The 19,336-nt window shown below is 36.2% G+C and overlaps 1 protein-coding gene across 8 annotated transcripts in view; it reads right to left on the minus strand.

The window, feature by feature from the left end:
- Rasal2 (RAS protein activator like 2) overlaps positions 1–19,336 on the minus strand; it is a 330,973-nt gene that overhangs the window by 50,106 nt on the left and 261,531 nt on the right. For all 8 annotated transcript variants that reach the window (XM_074047357.1, XM_020154241.2, XM_074047356.1 and 5 more), the window contains one exon: positions 15,356–15,465. In XM_074047357.1, the coding sequence (XP_073903458.1) occupies positions 15,356–15,465 (110 nt within the window). The remainder of the gene's footprint in view (positions 1–15,355; positions 15,466–19,336) is intronic.

A 19,336-nucleotide genomic window follows, 5' to 3' on the forward strand; every position in this document is an offset into this window, starting at 1 on the left:
TTACTATATGGTATCCTATTCTTATTAAGAGTTGTAGAGAGTATATGTGTGTGTTTGAGTGGTGTGTGATATTTACCTTTGTTTTTCTTCTTTTTTGATTACTTTGTCAGCAAGTTAGGATTTCTATCAACACATGCAACAAAGAATGTAATGGAAAAGATGGTCAACTTTAAGCTAAGTGCACTACATATTCACATCGGCTTAGACCACTCACTAGCTAAGTTACATGGAGCAAATAATTTATTCTTTTTGAACCTTGCTGAACTTATTTGTGAAATGTAGATAATGATTTCTCTTCTTATGCCTCACAGAATTGCTGTGAAAATCAAATAATCTGATTTCACATCTATTTCATAAGCTGCAGTACCATACAAATATGAGGGACTATGGTTATAGACGGAGATTTTGCATAGCGATAGGACATGCAGTAGTTCATTTTATGTAAATTATCCATGTGCTGAGTTGGGAATGGTTTTTCTTTTTCTTTTTGAATGCTGTGGTTTGAACTTCAGACCTCATACATGCTAATAAGAATGTGCTCTACCACTGAGCTACACCCCCACCCAGGAAAGCTATTCTTGAATATATTCTTTGCTGGAAGAATATGAAGACAAACAGGAATAAATGTATGGAAATATTTTGCCTTAAGATAAAGCATCATAATTTAAAATGCTATCATAATATAATTAGAAACTTCAATTAGTATTCAGATAATAAAACTAAGATTCTTAATTGGTCCATGGCAATAAACTTTAAAGTAGAAACTTTAAAGTAATCTATAGCTTGACTGTATTGATTAATTAATGGCTTGAAGTTCAATAAATTTCTGAGAATTGTCATTGGAACCAAGTACCCCATATTGAAAAAGACTGTTTTTTATTATCTATGAGTCAATTCTGACTCTTCTTGTGTGTTTCAGGCTAACAAACATTTATTCAGTTCTTTGACAGGACAGGCATTGTAGTAGGAAATGGAATAGTTGGTCATGGATAGGCAGGTGGTGTAGGAAATTAGCTAGGAGATGTTAGGTGAAGCACACAGAAAGTAAGGCAAGGAGCATGTGACTTCTGATGTGGGAAATGTTGCATAACTATGAGTTAGAAGCAAGCTTGACAAAGGATATAGTATAGGAATGTGGAATGGCATTTAGGATGGAGGAGACAGCAAGATCACAATTAGAAGAATATGAAATACTAAGGTAGCTACTATAAATGAAATACGGCAGGACTGGTAGGAGACAATGTTGAATTAGAGAAGGAATGGGCCATGGTGTTGGGTTTTATATGTTATATTAATGATTATAGATTTGTAAACATATATACACCTGGATGACATATTAAAATTGAACTTTCAGGTAAAACAGAGGCTATATACCAAAGTGAAATACTAGACAAAATGTAGTATTTGTAAAGAAAATGTTTTGGAACTAGTTCCACTACTTTGAACCTCTCAGGCAAGGCTATAAAAGTGGACAGAGAATTGAGAACTGAAAACATTTTGTGAAAGGTAATTTCTGGAGAAAGCTATGAGGTTTATTCTCCTGCTCCCCACAATAGATATGGATAGGGATGCATAGAGGGTGGGGTCTGATTCTATTTGTAAGATCTAAATGATAAGCAATGACAAAGTTTTGGAAGCAGAGTAAGAGTGTTGATACTTTTTACCAGCCTGCACTCCAAAAGGCTGCCAAAAGGATGCGTGGATATTTCCTCAGGACCAAAGGACTATAGGGATGAAGACACCAGAGCAGCAAAAACTCCTTCCTAGAAAGGAGTTGCAAGTGAGCACCTGGGATAGAAACACAGCTGCCAAAGTCAATAAAACCATAGCTGACAGGCTCCTCAGGGATGAGAAATCTCTGAAGGATTCCTTAAGGAACCCAATAAGGAAAAAGTCAGCTGTAAACACCTGCCAGGCTCAAAGAGCATAATGGAGGGCTAAGATAGCACTAAAACTTTCTTATTGCCTGTCCTCTCTTTGCTCTCCTTTTTGTCTACCCTTGTCTAACACCTGGAAGGCACCTAAGGGGACTACAGTAGAAATGAAAAAAATAGAGGAGATGAACCAATTTGGGTTATGATACATATATACATAGAAATGTCACAAGGAAACTCCCTGTATACCTATCTTAAACAAACAAAACTGTAATTTTCCTTTCATAAAATCAGAGAACAGGAGGGTAGAACAGGTCCTGTCTGGTGGGTTGGTACCAGTGTGTGTGGGAGGATGTGGGGAAAGGATATAGGAAGATGAATATGGTGCAAATACTGTGCTCACATTTATATAAACAAAAAAATGAGACCTGTTGAAACTATTCCAGCAATAGGGGTAGGGGAGACAAAGGAGAATGATGGAGGAGGTGAATTCAAGTATGAAATATTTGATATATTGCAAGAATTTTTATAAATGCCATAATGTACCCCCCAGCACAACGATAAAAAAAAAAGGAAAAAAAAGATAGAGGGGAAAAGTACGTGACAAAAGTAAGTAGTTTACCATACTTTCTCCTCCAAAGGCAGACAGACTGCCTATAAGTGGCTTGATTAGGGCCAAGTCTGTAGTTTTGATTAATACTTTTGTTTTCTTATAAATCTAACCATGTATCTACCACACAACCCAGCAATTGTACTCTTGGGCATTTATTCTAGAGAGGTGAAAACATGTCCACAAAAAACCTGTAAACAACTATTTACAACAGCTTTATATGAAATAGCAAAGCCCAGAAACAACTCAAATGTCCTTCAGTGGGTGAATGGTTAAACAAATTCTGCTAACATCCATACAACAGAATACCACTTAGCAAAAAAGTACTGCCACATGCAACAATTTTGATGGATCTCAAGGGTATATGCTTACTAAAAAAAAAAAAAAAAAGCTAGTCTTAAACAATTATGTACTTTTCCCAGAACCACAAGAAAAAAAAAAGCTGTTAAACAATTATGTACTGTGAGTCTATTTATAAAATAATGATGATAGTAATGTTTTTGTGGTACTGGGGCTTGAACCCAGAGCCTCCCAAATGCTAGGCAAGCGCTCTACTTCTTGAGACATGTCCCCTATCTCCCATTTATATAATATTCTTGAAATACTAAAATTATCATGATGGAAAAGAAACCAGTGATTGCTAGGGGATAGAGATGGAGGCAGACATGGCTGTAGAGCAGTAGCACGGGGAGTTCTTTTCTAGGAATAGAACAGTTCCTTATCTTGATTGTGGTAGTGGTAACACAAAACTTTACACAGGATTAAACTGCAAAGAACAACACACATAAGTGAGTGCATACAAAAATAGCAAAAACTGAATAAAGTCTGCAGTTTAGTTAATAATAATGTACCAATGTCAACTACATGCTTTTGATATCACACTGTAGTTATAAGATGTCACTACTGGCTGGAGGCAAGGGTCTGAAAGACTCTATTTTGGCAACTTGTGTGACTTCAAAATAAAAAAGTTAAAAATTAGGTGCAATAAAGACAAACTCAAGAGGCTGAGCATATTATGAAAAATTCCTTCTATTGATGACACACATACTTTCAAGTATCTCCTGACAATGAGTAGACTACTTTAAAACCACGCCTTGCTAGTGAGCCTCAGATCTGAGGACATTAGGGTGAAGACTTATCTTTACCTCAAGTCTTAAGTAAATTTAAGTAGCACTTGTAAAGCAAGGTTGGAAACCTGACTGGCATTTGGAATTCTGGGATGCCTGGGAATGTAGTATGACCACGACTTTCGGCATTTCCTAGTTTTAAGTGCATTTAACAAAAGACAGAACTATCACAGCCTTCTCATGTCCCAAAACCTTCCTTCACATGACATGTTTTTAAAGTAAAATTGCTGCTATTACTGACTCTAGGAAATCATTCTACTGATTTTTATCTGATGAGATGCTTTGGAACAATGATGACCTTGACATCCTATTGATTTTGGCTCTAAAATGTTCCTCCCATCTTGTTTCTGCTTCTCCATTCCCACTGTCTCTGTCCTTAGAATCTTCATATATCGTACAATAGCTTTTTGCTAACTGTTCTCCCAAACTTAGTGATCTCTGCAAACTAAGTGATCTCAATTCTATACCCTATATTGCTGGGTCACTCATCTGCAGCACATGATTTGGTCATTCTCTTGCTCAAAAAAGGTTAAAGGTTCCCTACTGTTTATAGGCTAAAATTGTTTTTTTCCTTTTTGGGTGGTAGCAGGGCTTGAACTCAGGTCCTCACGCTTGCTATGCAGGCACTCTACTACTTATAGGCTCTGGGTATGAACTCCAATGCCACCCCATCCCCTACCTCCTACATACACATGTACATACTCTCTCTCCTTTGTATGTAAACCAGTTGTTTTTTCTTTTTAGAAGCTTTTAAGATTTTTTAAAAACCTAAGTGATGTGATATCTTGTGATGATATAAATTGATGTATATGTGTTAGGGATCTTTAAAAATTTATCATCCTGGGAATTTGGTGGCCTTTCCAATCTAGACACTATGTTTTCTTGTTTGGGACATTTTCTTGTATTATTGCTTTGACAATTTCTATCCCAAAGTCTTTGTTCTCTTTTTCTATAATATTCCAGGTTGATTTTTTTCATTTTCTGTTCTGCTTTCTGAGAGATTGACTTGAATTTAGCTTTTAATTTCCAAGCTCTTTGTCTTAATTTTTTTCTTATATTATCTTGCCATTATTGTTCAACTGTTTATGAACATTTGCGTCACTAACATTTTTGGGGTAATGTTTTGAACAATGTTGCCATGAACATTCAAGCATATGTTTTGGTGTGGATGGATGTTTTCAATATTTTTGGATTTACCTTGGAATAGACTTACCAGCTGGGATTTTAGTAGAGAAACAAAAATGTTAGTTTCTATATCTTTTTTTCTGGAATAGTTTAGTTTCTCCAATCTATTTGATAAGCATAAGCCCAAATACTAGCCTTTCTAGAGCTGGATGGAAACTGAATCTTTCCAGAATTATGGAGGTAGGTCATTAAATAAATACTGCAATATGTAGTTCTCTTGCCTTCCTTAAGAACAGATTCCTGGGCTGGTGGAAATGAAAGGATGGCCGTTTTACGTCAGCCTGAAAAAGTTAACGAGTCCCTATCTCAAAAATTAAGCTATGCATGGTGGTACATTTCTATAATTCCAGCTAGGTGTGAGGCAGAGGTAGGAGGATCAGGTCTGAGGCCTGACCCAGGCAAAAAGCACAAGATCCTACTTGGAAAATAAACTGAAGCAAAAAGGGCTGGAGGTGTGACTCAACTGGTAGAGCTTGCTTAGCAAGCACAAGGACTTAAGTTCAATTCCTAGTATTGTCAAAAACAAAACAGATTCCTGCATTATTGGGGGCAATAATATACCCAAGTATAACATTTCCCGGCCCCCTGCTCTAGCAGAAAAAGTGTAACGAGACATCAGCAGAAGTCACTTGACATAGTTCTAGGGAAATCTCAAGGGAAGGTGACTCAGCTGGAAGGCAGGTGCTCTTTGATGGGCCCCTCTTTTCTGGTATCTGCAACATGGATGTGATGGCTGGAGCTGTGGTAGCTAGCACATCCATAACAAGATCTTTGAAGATCCTAAACATGGCAAGCTTGGACTGCACTGCCCACCTTTGGACTTCTTTTATGTGTGAGAGGAAAAAATGACCTTTAGTCATTATTATTTTAGGTATCTGTTAATTAGCAGCAGATTTGCATCCTAAGGGATTAAGACATCTCAGAAATTTCTTTCTGTAAGCAACTACATCTGATTATCCCATAATTTTATGCAACCGATAATTCAGATTTTTTCTGGTTTCATTAAAAAGGGAGCCCATATTACTTCTTGTATAATTTTTAAGCCAAAAAGGCAGAAGTTTTACCTATCAACTTAAATATTAGATTACCTTTCCTTGCTTGCCTCTTTTCATATTTTTTATTATTTCTCTTCAAACTCATAATTTCCTCTTCTATGCTTTGGCTCACTATTTCTGTTCCAAAGCAAGCTCTCTTCTTGTGTCCACTTGTGTGTTCAAATTATACTTTTTTTGTGGTACTGGGGGTTCAGCCCAAGGCCTCATGCTTGTGGAGTAGGTGCATTACCATATGCACCACACCCTCAGCCCTTTCACTTTAGTTATTTTTGAGAAAGGGTCATGTACTTTTGTCCAGGCCGGCTTGGACTGTGATCTTCCTATGTATGCTTCAAATGTTCAAATGTGACTGGGATGACAGGTGTGCCCCACTATGCCCAGCTATTGGTTGAGATGGAGGTCTCTTTAGCCTTTTGCCTGGGCTGGCCTTGAACCACAATATTCCCAGTGTCTGCTTTCTGAGCAGCTGGGATTACAGGCATGAGCTACTGTGCTTGGCCAAGAATTGTGCACTATCTTTTCTATTTTTTATTTTTGGCAGTACTGGGGTTTTGAAGTCAGGGCCACTTGAGTCATGCCTCCAACCCTATACTCGTTCTTTAAGGTTCAACTCACACACTACAGCCCATCAAGGGTTTTCTGATCTACCCAGTAAGAAATAATTTCACCTTCACCTATACCACTTCTTCATGAACATTTACTTCTTCTACTGGCCTCAAGTGAGAAGCTGTAGTGCTGGCTCTCTACACTCCCTTGCAACACATGGTGTCTTGACTGTCCATAGCTGTTACACACTGGATATCTTACCATAGATGGAGACATTTGGCTTTTAGAAATTTTAATTATTTGGCAAAAATTTCCTTCTACCTACTAAAAATTCATCTAAGAATGTAGCTATTAAGAAGAATGATATAGATTGGCATGCACTATGTTCATCAAAGAAATTTTGAGTTTACGGATTTATGAACTGACCCAAAAAGTAGTAATGGTAGTAAATTCTATCAGGTTCTCACAATGAAGTTTATAACCTACAGATCATTGGTGAGACAGACCTGGAGCCATTAAGGTCTTTTTGATCAATACAGGGTATATGTTAAAATACCCAATGGTATTTTGCACAGTTTACCATATGTAGTAAACCTCCTTTAGAAGCAATTAACTCATCTAAAATGTTTTTTTCTGCCATCTCAAAGTAGTACCCAGACCTCATGAGAATAATTTTATCTTTTAAAAAATGCTATGAGTACAGATGAGGTTTGTGATTATCAAACCTTAAAGAATTCAAAATATCACAATCACTACTTCATGGTGGTACCAGAGTTTGAACTCAGGGCCTTATGCTTGCTAGGCAGGAGCTCTACCACTTGAGCCACTCTGTCAGCCAATCACTACTTCATTATCCTCTGGATACCTCTAGATAAAATATTTTCTCCTCTTGAAGAAGGGAGGGACAAAGTGACTCACACAACATCATAAAGAGAAATTTAATGAGAAACAGATCCCTGTTCAGTGTTCTGGTCAAATTTGATCAGGTAAGTCACAGAGAAAAAGACTGATATATTAGACAGAAGGAATATCTAAAACTCCAATGTAATCTGAGGATATGATTTTAAAACACAAGAAACATACTGGGAGAAAATTTTAGCAACATGTACAATAGTGGCTTACTATCCCTAGTAATAAAAAGTGCTACTCCAAATTTTAAGAAAAGGGACAAACAACTCAATAGGAAAAATGGGTAAGGGAAATGAATAGGCAAGTCACAGAAAAAGACATCACACGAGAAGATGTTCAGTCTACTTAGCATCCGGAAAGACAAATTAAAGCAAGGAAATGCCTCTTCCCATTCTTTGAAAGGCAATAGACAGTGAATGTCTTTTCTGGGTTTGAACTTCAGTTCTTACATCTAAGTAGTGTGACCTCAGGCAATTTCTAAGGTTATTTTGTGCCTCAGTTTTCTCATTTTCAAAGTGAGGGTAATGACAGTAATCAGCTCATAGGATTGTTGGATAAGTAAATGAGTTAGCTGATGTAAAGTGCTTAGGATAATGTCTGGCACACAACAAATATTACATAGTGTTTATTATTACTACCCATCTATCATACTAATAAAATAGAAAGATTTAAGGATAAAGGTAATGGGAATGGAAAAGTACAACTTTTTTTGAAGCATAATTTAATAATGCATATCAAGTAGTTCCACTTCAGAAATCTGACCTAGTCATATAAAGACAAAAACACGTATGTTTTAAAATGCTCACTATTTTGTACCAAAAGAGAAACAACGTAAATATCTAATAAAGAAGTGAAGTATATTATGCTAAAAAATAATGGCAGTATACTAAGAATGCAGCTATTTAAAAGAGTAACGTAGATTCAGATGCACTGATCTGTAAAGTATACAAAATATTTGTACTAAAAAGTAGATATTATTATGTGTAATATGATTTCACTTACATAAAAACACTCAAAATACACCCAAGTGCATTTATGTACAGATTTTTAAAGAGATTTCCAAATACACAAAATGTTACTGAAGTTATTTTTGTGAGGAGATGGGGAATACGAACAGAGAATTTAGCTTCTTATGCTTCTTATATAGTTATGTGCCACAGAGCACAAAAACTGCATATATGATGGTGATACCATGAGATTACAGAGGAACTGAAAAATTCCTAGTGAACTAATAGCTGAAGAAGAGACAAGAGAAACAAACTGTGGGAAAAAAAAAAAAGAAAGAAAGAAAACCCTCAAGAAAATTCACACTGAAGGGTTTGGCAGAAGCCTTTGCAGACCTCAACATGCACCTTAAAAAGTTTGAAAACATGGACCCAACACAGCAAGGTTTTCATTAATAGAGAAAAATGTTCATGGTGGATCATCTGCTTATAAAGCAAATCTGTGGTGAAAAACTAAGCCAACCTAGTAAACCATCATGGACACATTTGTGAGGAGACTGACATCCAGAGCAGCCTCAGGCAGGTCCTTCAGGACAGGTTCCAGAAGCCTTGTCAATACAGGAGGTGGGCGCTCCATGCATGTTACTGCCCTTAAAGACTTTGCACTGGGGTGTGATGTGAAGGTGGAAGGCAGTGACACTGATGATCTCAATCCTATGTAGGCCCACTTCCTTCATGGAAAGGCCTTACTCAGGTGTACCGTTTTTATCTTTTACACCTTATTTTTACTGTAACTTTACTATGTCTAGATGCTCAGATACACAAATACTAGCCATTCTCTTATGGCTGCCTTGATAATATTTAGTACAGTACCATGCTGTACAGGTTTGTAGTATAGGAACAATAGGCTACAGCTCAGATGTGCTATAGGCCAAATCACCTAGGGTTGGGTAAAAACTCCATGAGGTTCACATTGTGGAGAAACTGTCTATTGATACAGTTCTCAGAATGCCTGGTCTGTATTGAAATTTTTTGCCCCAAACAACAAAGATACATGTTTTTTACTTGCATGACTTTAAAACTGAAAGAAAGGGCAGTCCTATGAGGTTTATCTAGAGTTTTTGTGATTAGATATAAGAATAGAAATGTTTTGCTATTTAGATTTAAACACTATGTACTGTTTTGAAAGAAATGGCTTGACTTCAGCAAGAAAACCAGAAGTTTCTGGAAAATCCTTGGTCACTTCTATAAGAACATTAAATTGTCATACCTGCAAAATGGGTAAAGAAAAGAATATTAATTCAAAGAAGCCAACTGAATAATACCTGACCTTAGTTCTACTTATTTGAATCTTTAGAGACCTGAAGACAAGGAGTCTTTAAAAAATTATGATATATTTACATTCTAGTGAGTATTTCCAAACAATGCAAAAAGAATCAGGTTTTTAAAAAAATGTTACCTTTGCAATTTAAATGAATTTGAAAAATATGAAGTGTAATGTGATATTTGAGATTGACCATTACCTTTTTATTGTGCTGTGTCTGAGACAGTGAGATACTGCTACTAATTAAAGATGAATCTAGGTCACTGGAAAGGCTAAAAATGCAGTAACTGTATAATAGCAATATGAGAAACTCTAGGAGAATATAATCTCTTAGTAATTCAACCCAACAATTCCCATGGGCTACCTAAAACAAAATGGAATAGGAGACAGCACTTTGCTTGAAATTAAGAAGGTAGTATTTAGTGTAAGGTTGAAAAATAAAGTACATCTATAAAACTATGTCCTGTCTCCTAGGTTTCCACATGATGCTGCAGAGTTTAAGAAAACGGCTACCAAATTGGAGCCAACGTCTTTTTATTACTATTTAAAAAAATCAATATTGTGAAAACATTATCTTTCTCTTTTACTGATATTTATTTATAACTAAAATGCTTTGAATTACTGGAATGATTAAAATTATAGAATTATAGGAAACTAAGGAAAAGATATCAGAAATCAGAGAAGTACAAACAAATGAAAACAGAGACACAACATACCAAAGTCTATGGTATATAGCAGAAGCAGTACTAAGAGGAGAGTTAATAGTAACCAATGCCTACATCAAAAAAGTAGAAAGATCTCAAGTAAACAACCTATCACTGAACCTCAAGAAACTACAAAAAAGAACAAACTAAACCCCAAATTAGTAAAAGAGAAGAAAGAAGATTAGAGCAGAAATAAATGAAATGGAGACTAAAAAAAGTACAAAATATCAATGAAACAAGAGCAGAATCTTATAAAAGAAGGTAGACAAACCCTTAGTTGAGACTAAAAAAAGGATAGAGAAGTCAAATAAAATAAGAAATAGGGAACTAATATCACAGAAATGCAAAAGATCACTAGAGATTATGAACAACTATATGTATCAGTAAATTTGATAAGCTAGAAGAAATTGACAAATTCCTAGACACTCACACCTTACCAAGCCTAAATAAATCATGAAGAAAAAGAAAAACTTATCAAACCAATAACAAGTATGTTAATAAAAAAAACAATAACAAAAAGCCTCCCATTAAAGAAAAGCCCAGAACCAAATGTCTTTACTGCTGAATTTTGCCAAAGCTTTCTTTTCTTTCCTTTTCAAACTGGGGTTTGAAATCAGGGACTTGTGCTTGCTGGGCAGGCACTCTACCACTTGAGACGTGCCCTTCTCAGCACCCAAGTCCTTCTTTAAATACCAATTTGCCTCGTTAGGAGAGGAAGAAATTCTTTCAAACACATTCTACAAGGCCAGCATTACCCTGATACTAAAACCACAGAAGAAGAAGAAAAAAAAATAAAAAAAACAATAGGTCAATATCTTTGATGAACAGACACAAAAATCCTCAGCAAAATACTAGCAAACTGACTCGAACAGGATATTAAAAAGATATTTACCATGATCAAGTGGGATTCATTCCAAGGATGTAAGGATAAATATACACAAATCAATAAATGTGATACACCATATCAACGAAATGAAGGACAAAAGCCATATGGTTCTTTCAGTAGACACAGAAAAAGCATTTTATAAAATTCAATATCCCTTCATGATAAAAACGCTGAAAACATCAGTTGTATCTCAACATAATAAAGGGCATTAATAAGTCAAAAGCTAACATTATGCTGAATATGGGAAATCTGAAAGCGCTAAGATCTGGAACAAAACAAAAAGGCCTACTTTCACCACTCTGATTCAACATTGTTCTGGAAGTCTGAGAGCAATCAGTCAAGACAAAGAAACAAAGGGCATTCAAATTAGAAAAGAAGTCAAACTCCACTGTTTGTAGATGATCTTATACAAAGAAAAACCCCCAAAGTATTATAATTAATAAATGAATTCTGCAAAGTTGTAGGATACAGAAATAGCATATAAAAATCAATGGCATTGCTACATGCCAATAGTGAATTATCTGAAACAGAAATCAAGAAAGCAATCCCGCTTACAATAGCTACAAAAAATAAAATGCCCAGGAACAAATTTAACCAAGCCGGGGAAAAATCTCAGCAATGGAAATTGTAAAAATATCGATGAAGAAACTGAAGAGGACACAAAAAAATTGGAAAGACATTCCCATGTTCATGGATTAGAAAAAACAGTTTTAGGATATTCACACTGTACACAGTGACTTATAGATTCAATGCTATCTTTATCAAAATACCAATAACATCCTTTACAGAACTAGAAAAAATTTCTAAAATTTATGTGTAATCACAAAAAACTTTGAATAGCTAAAGTCATCTTGATTTAAAAACAAAACAAAACAGAAGGCATTACACTATCTGACTTCAAAACATATTACAAAACTGTAGGAATCAAAATAACACAGTATTGGTATAAATAAAGACACATAGACAAATGGAGCAGAATAGAGAGCCTAATGAACATAGACACAAAAATCCTCAACAAAATGTTAGACCTATGCATCTACAGTCAGTTGATTTGCAACAAAGGTGCTAAGAACACACACTGGAGAAAGGACCATTAATCTCCAATAAATGGTGCTGGGAAAATTGGTACTTACATGCAAAAGAATGGAAGTGGACCCTATATCTCTCACAGTTACAAAAATCAGCTCAAAATGAATTAAAGACTTAAATGTAAGACCTGAAACCAGGAAACTACTAGAAGAAAACACATGGGAAATGCTTCAGGACATTGGAATGGGCAAGGATTCTTTGTCCAAGACCCCAAAAGTACAGGAAACAAAAGTGAAATAGATAAATGGAATTATATCAAATTAAAATGCTTCTGCACAGTAAAGAAAACAATGAACAGAATGGAATAAAACATTTGTGAAATGTTCATCTGACAAGGACTTGATATCCCAAATATATAAGAAGCTCCAAAAAAAAAAAAGCCCAAATAATCTGATTTAAAAATGGGCAATAGATCTAAATAGAATCTTTTTTTTTTTCTTTTTCTATTAGTGGGACTGGGGTTTGAACTCATGGCTTCACGTTTGCAAAGCAGGCTCTCTACCACTTGAGCCATACCCCTAATAGATATTCTTCAAAAGAAGACATACAAATGGTCAAGAGGTACATGGAAAAAATGCTCAACATCACTGCCTATTAAGGAAATGCAACTCAAAACCACAATGAGAAATAAACAATATGAGCCAATCATATTGGCTATTATCAAAAACATGGGGATGTGGAAAAAAGGGAACTCTTGCACACTGTTGGTAGGAAGGTAAATTATGAAAAGTTCCTCAAAAAATTAACTGCCATATTTAGCAATCTCATTCCTAGGCAACATATCCAGTGGAAACGATGTCAGCAAGTCAAAGAGATATCTGTATTCTCATGTTCACTGCCATACTAACCAAGAAATGGGAACAATCTCCGTGTCCAACCAAAAAAAAAAAAAAAGGAATGAAATCATGTCACTTGGGACAACACAGATGGAGCTGGATATCATTATAGTAAGTGAAATAACCCAAGCACAGAAATATAAGCATCATATTTTACTCACATGAGGAATCTAAAAAAATTGACCTCATAAAATATTACAGTAGAATGGTGGTTACCAGAGGCTGGTAATACAGGTATATGCTGATTTATAGTAGAGATGAACAATAAGTTCTGGGGTGCTATTGCACAGTATGGTGATTATAGATAACAATAATACACTATATACTTCAGAGAACTATAAGGAAGGATCTTGAAGGTTTTCTCCACAAAGAAAATAAATGTTTGAGCCAGGCATGGTGTCTCAAACCTGCAAATCCTGCTACTTGGGAGGACTGTTGTTTGAGGCCAGCCCAGGCAAAAAGTTTGGGAGATCCCCCCATCTCAACCAGTGGCTGTGTGTGATGGTGCATGCCTGTCATCCTAGCTATGTGGGAAGCATAAATAGGAGTGTTGTGGTTCAGGCATAAAGTGAGACCCTATCTCCAAAATAACCAGTGTAAAAAGGGCTGGCAGAGGTCCAGAAAGACAAAAATCACATGTCTTCTCTCACATGTGTAAGACAGATCCAAATACAAATATAAACATTATCATATATACATACGTAAAACATATACATATATATGTGTTATATATTCATATATATGTATATATAAAAATGCATATAACATGTTTCCAAAAGCGGGACTGTTAGAGACTAGGGGAGGAGGGAAAGAAGAAGAGGATGACAGAATGAATAACATTAAAATACATCACATCTGTATAGGAACAAGACACAACAAAATGCATTGAAAACTGCTGATTAATAGAGGGTAGGGGGAAAGGGTAAGGAAGAGTAATACAGGGGCTAGACTAACTAAAGCATAATATATTTACAGGTAAAATACCAAGGCAAAACTCCACTGAGCAATCAACAGACACTTGAACAATAAAGGACAGAAATGTAAAACAGGCAGGAGGTAAAGGGTAAATGAAGAGGGTAAAGGATAGTCAATATGGTTGATGTATTTTCTACATGTGTTTGAATATGGGACACTGAAACCTGCTGAGGTTATTTTAAGAAGGGGGGAGGAAGAGGGAAAATATTGGAGGGGATGAACCAACCTGGGCTACATTGTATGCATATATGGAAATGTCACAATGGAATTCCCTGTAGAAATAATATATATGAATAAAAATGTTTTTTTAAAAAAAGGGCTGGCAGAGTGGCTCAAGTGGTAGCAAGCCTGCCTAGCAGCACAAGGCCCTGAGTTCAATCCCTAGTACCACCAAAACTTAAAAAAGAAAGGAAATATTACAAGATATATGCATGTATTGAATCACTATATGGTACTCTATTAATAAGAAAAATTATTATGCTTTATGTGTCAGTTAAAAATAAACTTAATTAAGTTGGACATGGTGGTACATGCCTGGAATCCCACTTACTCAGGAGATGGAGATCAGGAGGATCATAGTTTAAGGCCAGCTTGGGCCTTAAACTATGATGAGTGAGACCTCATCTTAACAAATAAGCCAGGGTGTGGTAGTACACATCTGTAATTCCACCTGGACAAGTTTCCCAGTATCTTTATGCCTCAGTTCCTCATGTGTAAAATGAGGGTAATAATCATATCTAGGGAAATATTATACAAGAGACTACATTTAAAAATGTCTGGTACATGGCCCTCAATATAAACACTGGTGATGGCAATGATGCAATGATGTGCTGGTACAACAGCACTATTTCTAAACTTTTGGACATTGTGGAGACATGAAGCATTTAAATTATCAGCGCATATTCAATGATTTTGGAAGGATGCTTACTCAAGCTAGTAGTCCTAATTATTGAAATCCACACATTCTTTCCATTACATGTCTTCTAGGTGTGACCACAAACCAGCAAGCCTGATGGCATACACTGTATCTAGAGAAGAACGGAGCAGTGAAGAGCATGGACTCTGCAGCCAAACTGCCCAAGTTCAAATACCATTTTTGCTATTTACTAGCTATATAATCTTAACAATCAGCTAGTATGTGAACATTTTGTACCTTGCTTCAATATGAGCAAGACAAAAATGTAAATTTTGCATTGGATATTTCTAACTGTCCTTGATGCAAAGGCCAAAAGGCCTCATCAAAACCCACTCTGACACTGTTTTCTCTGTTTTAAGCAAGGTAACTTCCTACCTGTCATCTGTATTACGGAGGGATGGAAGCCGAAAGCTCGTATTTCTGTCAAGCTTTGACTGGCTTTTGGTCCTCTTGATAGAGCCTTTCAGGCGCTTGCTGAAGAATCCCTAGAATGAAAAGGCAGAAGGTGATGGGAGACAGAACCAACAGGGAGCACGAAATTTGCAGAAGGCATTCAGGTTTTTATGATGAAGGCCTGAACCAGAGCCCAGCATTAAGTTTTTATATTTTGTAAATGATAGTTGCTTGAAACTAGTTGGTAATATGACAACAGAACTTTTTCTACTGTGATAGTTGGGATAATTAAACTTTTTGATAGCACCAATTTATTTATTAAATTGTTTTTATACTAGTTATGGCATAAAAATTTCTAACTTTGCTAAAGGTTTTTAAAAATACAACAGAACATAGACAAACATAGCCCTTCCCATGCAGACGGTATCAGCAATTGTTCTTCTTCACCATTTTTTTTGGCAGTACTGGGACTTGAACTCAGGGCTTCTCCTTTGCTAGGCAGGTGGCTCTATTTGTGAGCCACACCACAGCCCAAAAGAAATATTGAAAAGAATATTAAAAAAAAAAGAAAAGAATATTCAAAAAAAATAGCACCCAGTGATTTCCTAAATTAAGGAAAACAGACAATGACAATAGCACAAACAAAGGCCCTGAAGTGAGAAGGCACCTGGCATATTCCAGGAGCTGACAGACACTAACTGAGAGAACAGACTGAGCTTTATCCTGAGATCGCCCCCACAAAAAAATATGTAAAAAATAATTAACTAAGTAGTACAAAGAAATGTGTTGGTGGTCTCTTTGTATATAGTATTTCTAAAGTTAAACTTTAAATGTAGAAAAACCATTTTAAAATGAAATATAGATTATTTATGAAATCATTAAAGCATCTAGACTTAAAAGACCAAAGAGTTTTATATTTACAGGTGTTACGCCCCTGCTAGCCTCCTGTCACCTCCACCAAACTACCTACAGTTCCTTAAACATATTCCTTCTAGTCTTAGCACCTGGCAATAATGACCATGCAACAAAAGTTTGTTGAATAAACAAATAAATACAAGAATGTTCACTACTTTAAAGAAATTTATAACTCAATTTTCAGCAGATGAAAGAACATCTTATAGAAGCAGCAAAAAGACTAATCCAAAGAAAAAGTTGTAATTCAATGAAAAATATTTTGACACATAAAGTGACTCAAATCACCTTCAGATGTGTATCATTTTATACAAACTATGTACAATAAACATTTATGTAAGGAAGAAAAACTAGGTCAACATGAGCGCTTCAAATCTTTTATATTCCTTTGGTTAATACCAAAACCTGCTGTTATGAGGTCAAGATTGGACTAATCAGGGTAAGCTAGGTTATGCTTATCACTCCCTCCTCCACACCAAACAATACTAGTGACATGAAGCATACTATACGTCTATGAGCAGGTCAACCAAGAAGATGTGGTCCTGCTCTATGCTGTTCTTACTCAGGAACCTGAGCTAAGGAAGGCTCCACTTCTGAGCTTTTACAGTTGCTTCAGCAGGATGAAGGTAATATAACAAATTATCTACAGTCATGTACTCCATAACAATGCTGTAGTCAACAGAAATCCATATATATGATGGTGGCCCCCAAAGATTATAATGGAGCTGGAAAAGCCTATCATCTAGTATTTTTACTGTACTTTTCTATGTTTAGATACACATACTACATTTGACTGAAGAATTCAGTACAGCCAGGAGCAGTGGCTCACACTTGCAATCCCAGCTATGTGGGAGGGAGTTCAGGAGGACTGCTGTTTGAGGCCAGCTGGAGAAAAAAGTTAGCAAGACTCCCAACTCAACAAAAAAGCTGGGCATAGTGGCAAGAACCTGTACTTCCAGCTACATGGGAGGCTAAAGTAGGAAGGATCACCATGTGAGGGCATGGGCAAAAAATGTGAGACCCTATCTGAAAAATAACTAAAGCCAGAAAGGGCTGAGAGAGTGGCTCAAGTGTACCATGCCTGCCTAACAAGCATGAGGCCCTGAGTTCAAATCCCATACCTCCAGTTGCCAGTGGTTCAAGCCTATCATTTTAGCTACTTGGAGGGCTGAGATCAGAAGAAATGCAGTTTGAAGCCAGTCTGGGCAAAAGGCTGGGTATGCAGGTGAGAGCCTGTCATTCCAGCTAGAGCAGGAAACATATCATAGAGGATCACAGATCAGACCAGTCTGGGCAAAAAGTGAGACTCTACCTTCAAAATAACCAGAGCAAAAGGTGCTGGAGATGTGGCTCAAATGGTAGAGTGCCTGCCTTGCAAGCACAAAGTACTGAGTTCAAATCAGAAACAATAAAACCCCACAGTATCACCAAAAGTAAAACCTAACCAGGATGAACAAGCTTGTAGCCTCAGACCATTAGGCTATATGAAGCAGCTGAGGTGTGCCGTATACTCTAACACTTTGGTCTGTGTTAGCATACTCTGATGTTAGGACCATGGCAGAATCACCTCATGACATATCTCTCAGAATATATCCCCATCATTAAGTGACACATGACTGTACTAGATTGTTTTTTTTTTTTTTTGGTGGTATTGGGGGTTGAACTCAGAGCTGGTTTGGTGCTCTATCACTGGAGCCACTCTGCTAGACCAGACAAACATTCATTGCTACCTCTCCTCTTTATTTTTTGTTTTACTGGTACTGGGGTTTCAACTCAGAACTTCATGCTTGTTACTGTACTAGATTTTAAAGCTTCATATCACTTTTGATTTTATTTCACTGAACCAAGAAAAAGAAAAGAAATCACATAACCACACCCAACTTCAACAGGGAAGAGATGCAATCTTACCACATACACTTGTGAGCTAGAAGTATTTGGTCAACATCAGCACAGACAGCCACAGTGCTTTATGAAGCTGAATATCTCTAAAACATGAGGCATTGCTCATTTCATTAGATGAAAATGGAAACAAACTTATCTACATTAAACTATTCAGATGAGCAAAGAAAATGCTTGTATTATATTGTTGTTCTTGTTGCCCAATGAGTAAGTCTAGGGCAAGAGATGTGACTCAACATGCATGAGGTCCTGAGGTCAATCCCCAGCACCAAAAATGTATAAAGTTTCCTCAAAAATATCACATAGGCGTAATTCTCTAAGCTGTTTTATTACTACAGCTTATCTTAGCTTTACAAAGATTGGAAGGAAGAGAAAAAAAGGCTATTTTTAAAAGTTCTGTATTACTTAGAGACAAGTTGAAGGCATGGTTTCCTATACAATCGTAGTATCACTAGGGAGATTTGCTGTTGTTAGTTCTCTAAGGCAAAGGCCTTATTTACTATTTCCTAAGTGACTCATTCAGAATGAGAGACCACATTTACTCATGAATGTGGTTAGCAAACAGACTTAACATTATAGAATTCCAGTACGACAGTTAGGACTGGTTCAAAAACCACTGGTTTAACTTGAGATCCAGCCCAGAGAACTGACCAAATATGACGTATAAATACATTTTTAATAAAAATACAGTTAAACAGCTGACAGAAAATGTCCTAGTGGATGTTCACTTATCTACTACTACTTTAACTTTTTATGGCATTTATTTGATCATACTTCATACTTTAACACATTTACTTAATAAAGTTTATTTGATATGTATTTGTTGTATAGAATGGTACCAGGAGTTAAAAGAGAATCAAGAATAAAACAATCTATACCTTAGAGGAGCTTGTAATTTAATATAAGATTTAGATACTATATGTAAATATATACACAGGATTGTAAGTGGACTGGACATGGCAGATCAAAGAATTGGCAAGCACAAGAAGATATAAATAGAAACCTCTGAAACTGAAAAGCAAATAGAATAAGGACTAAAAGACCCACATAATACCCAAGGACTGTGGGTCAACTATAAAAGGTATAGCATATATATAGTGGGAATACCAGAAGGAGAAGAGAAAGAGAGAGGAACAGAAGAAGTTATCTGAA

This window comes from Castor canadensis, chromosome 11, assembly GCF_047511655.1.
Source record: "Castor canadensis chromosome 11, mCasCan1.hap1v2, whole genome shotgun sequence".
NCBI lineage: Eukaryota > Metazoa > Chordata > Mammalia > Rodentia > Castoridae > Castor > Castor canadensis.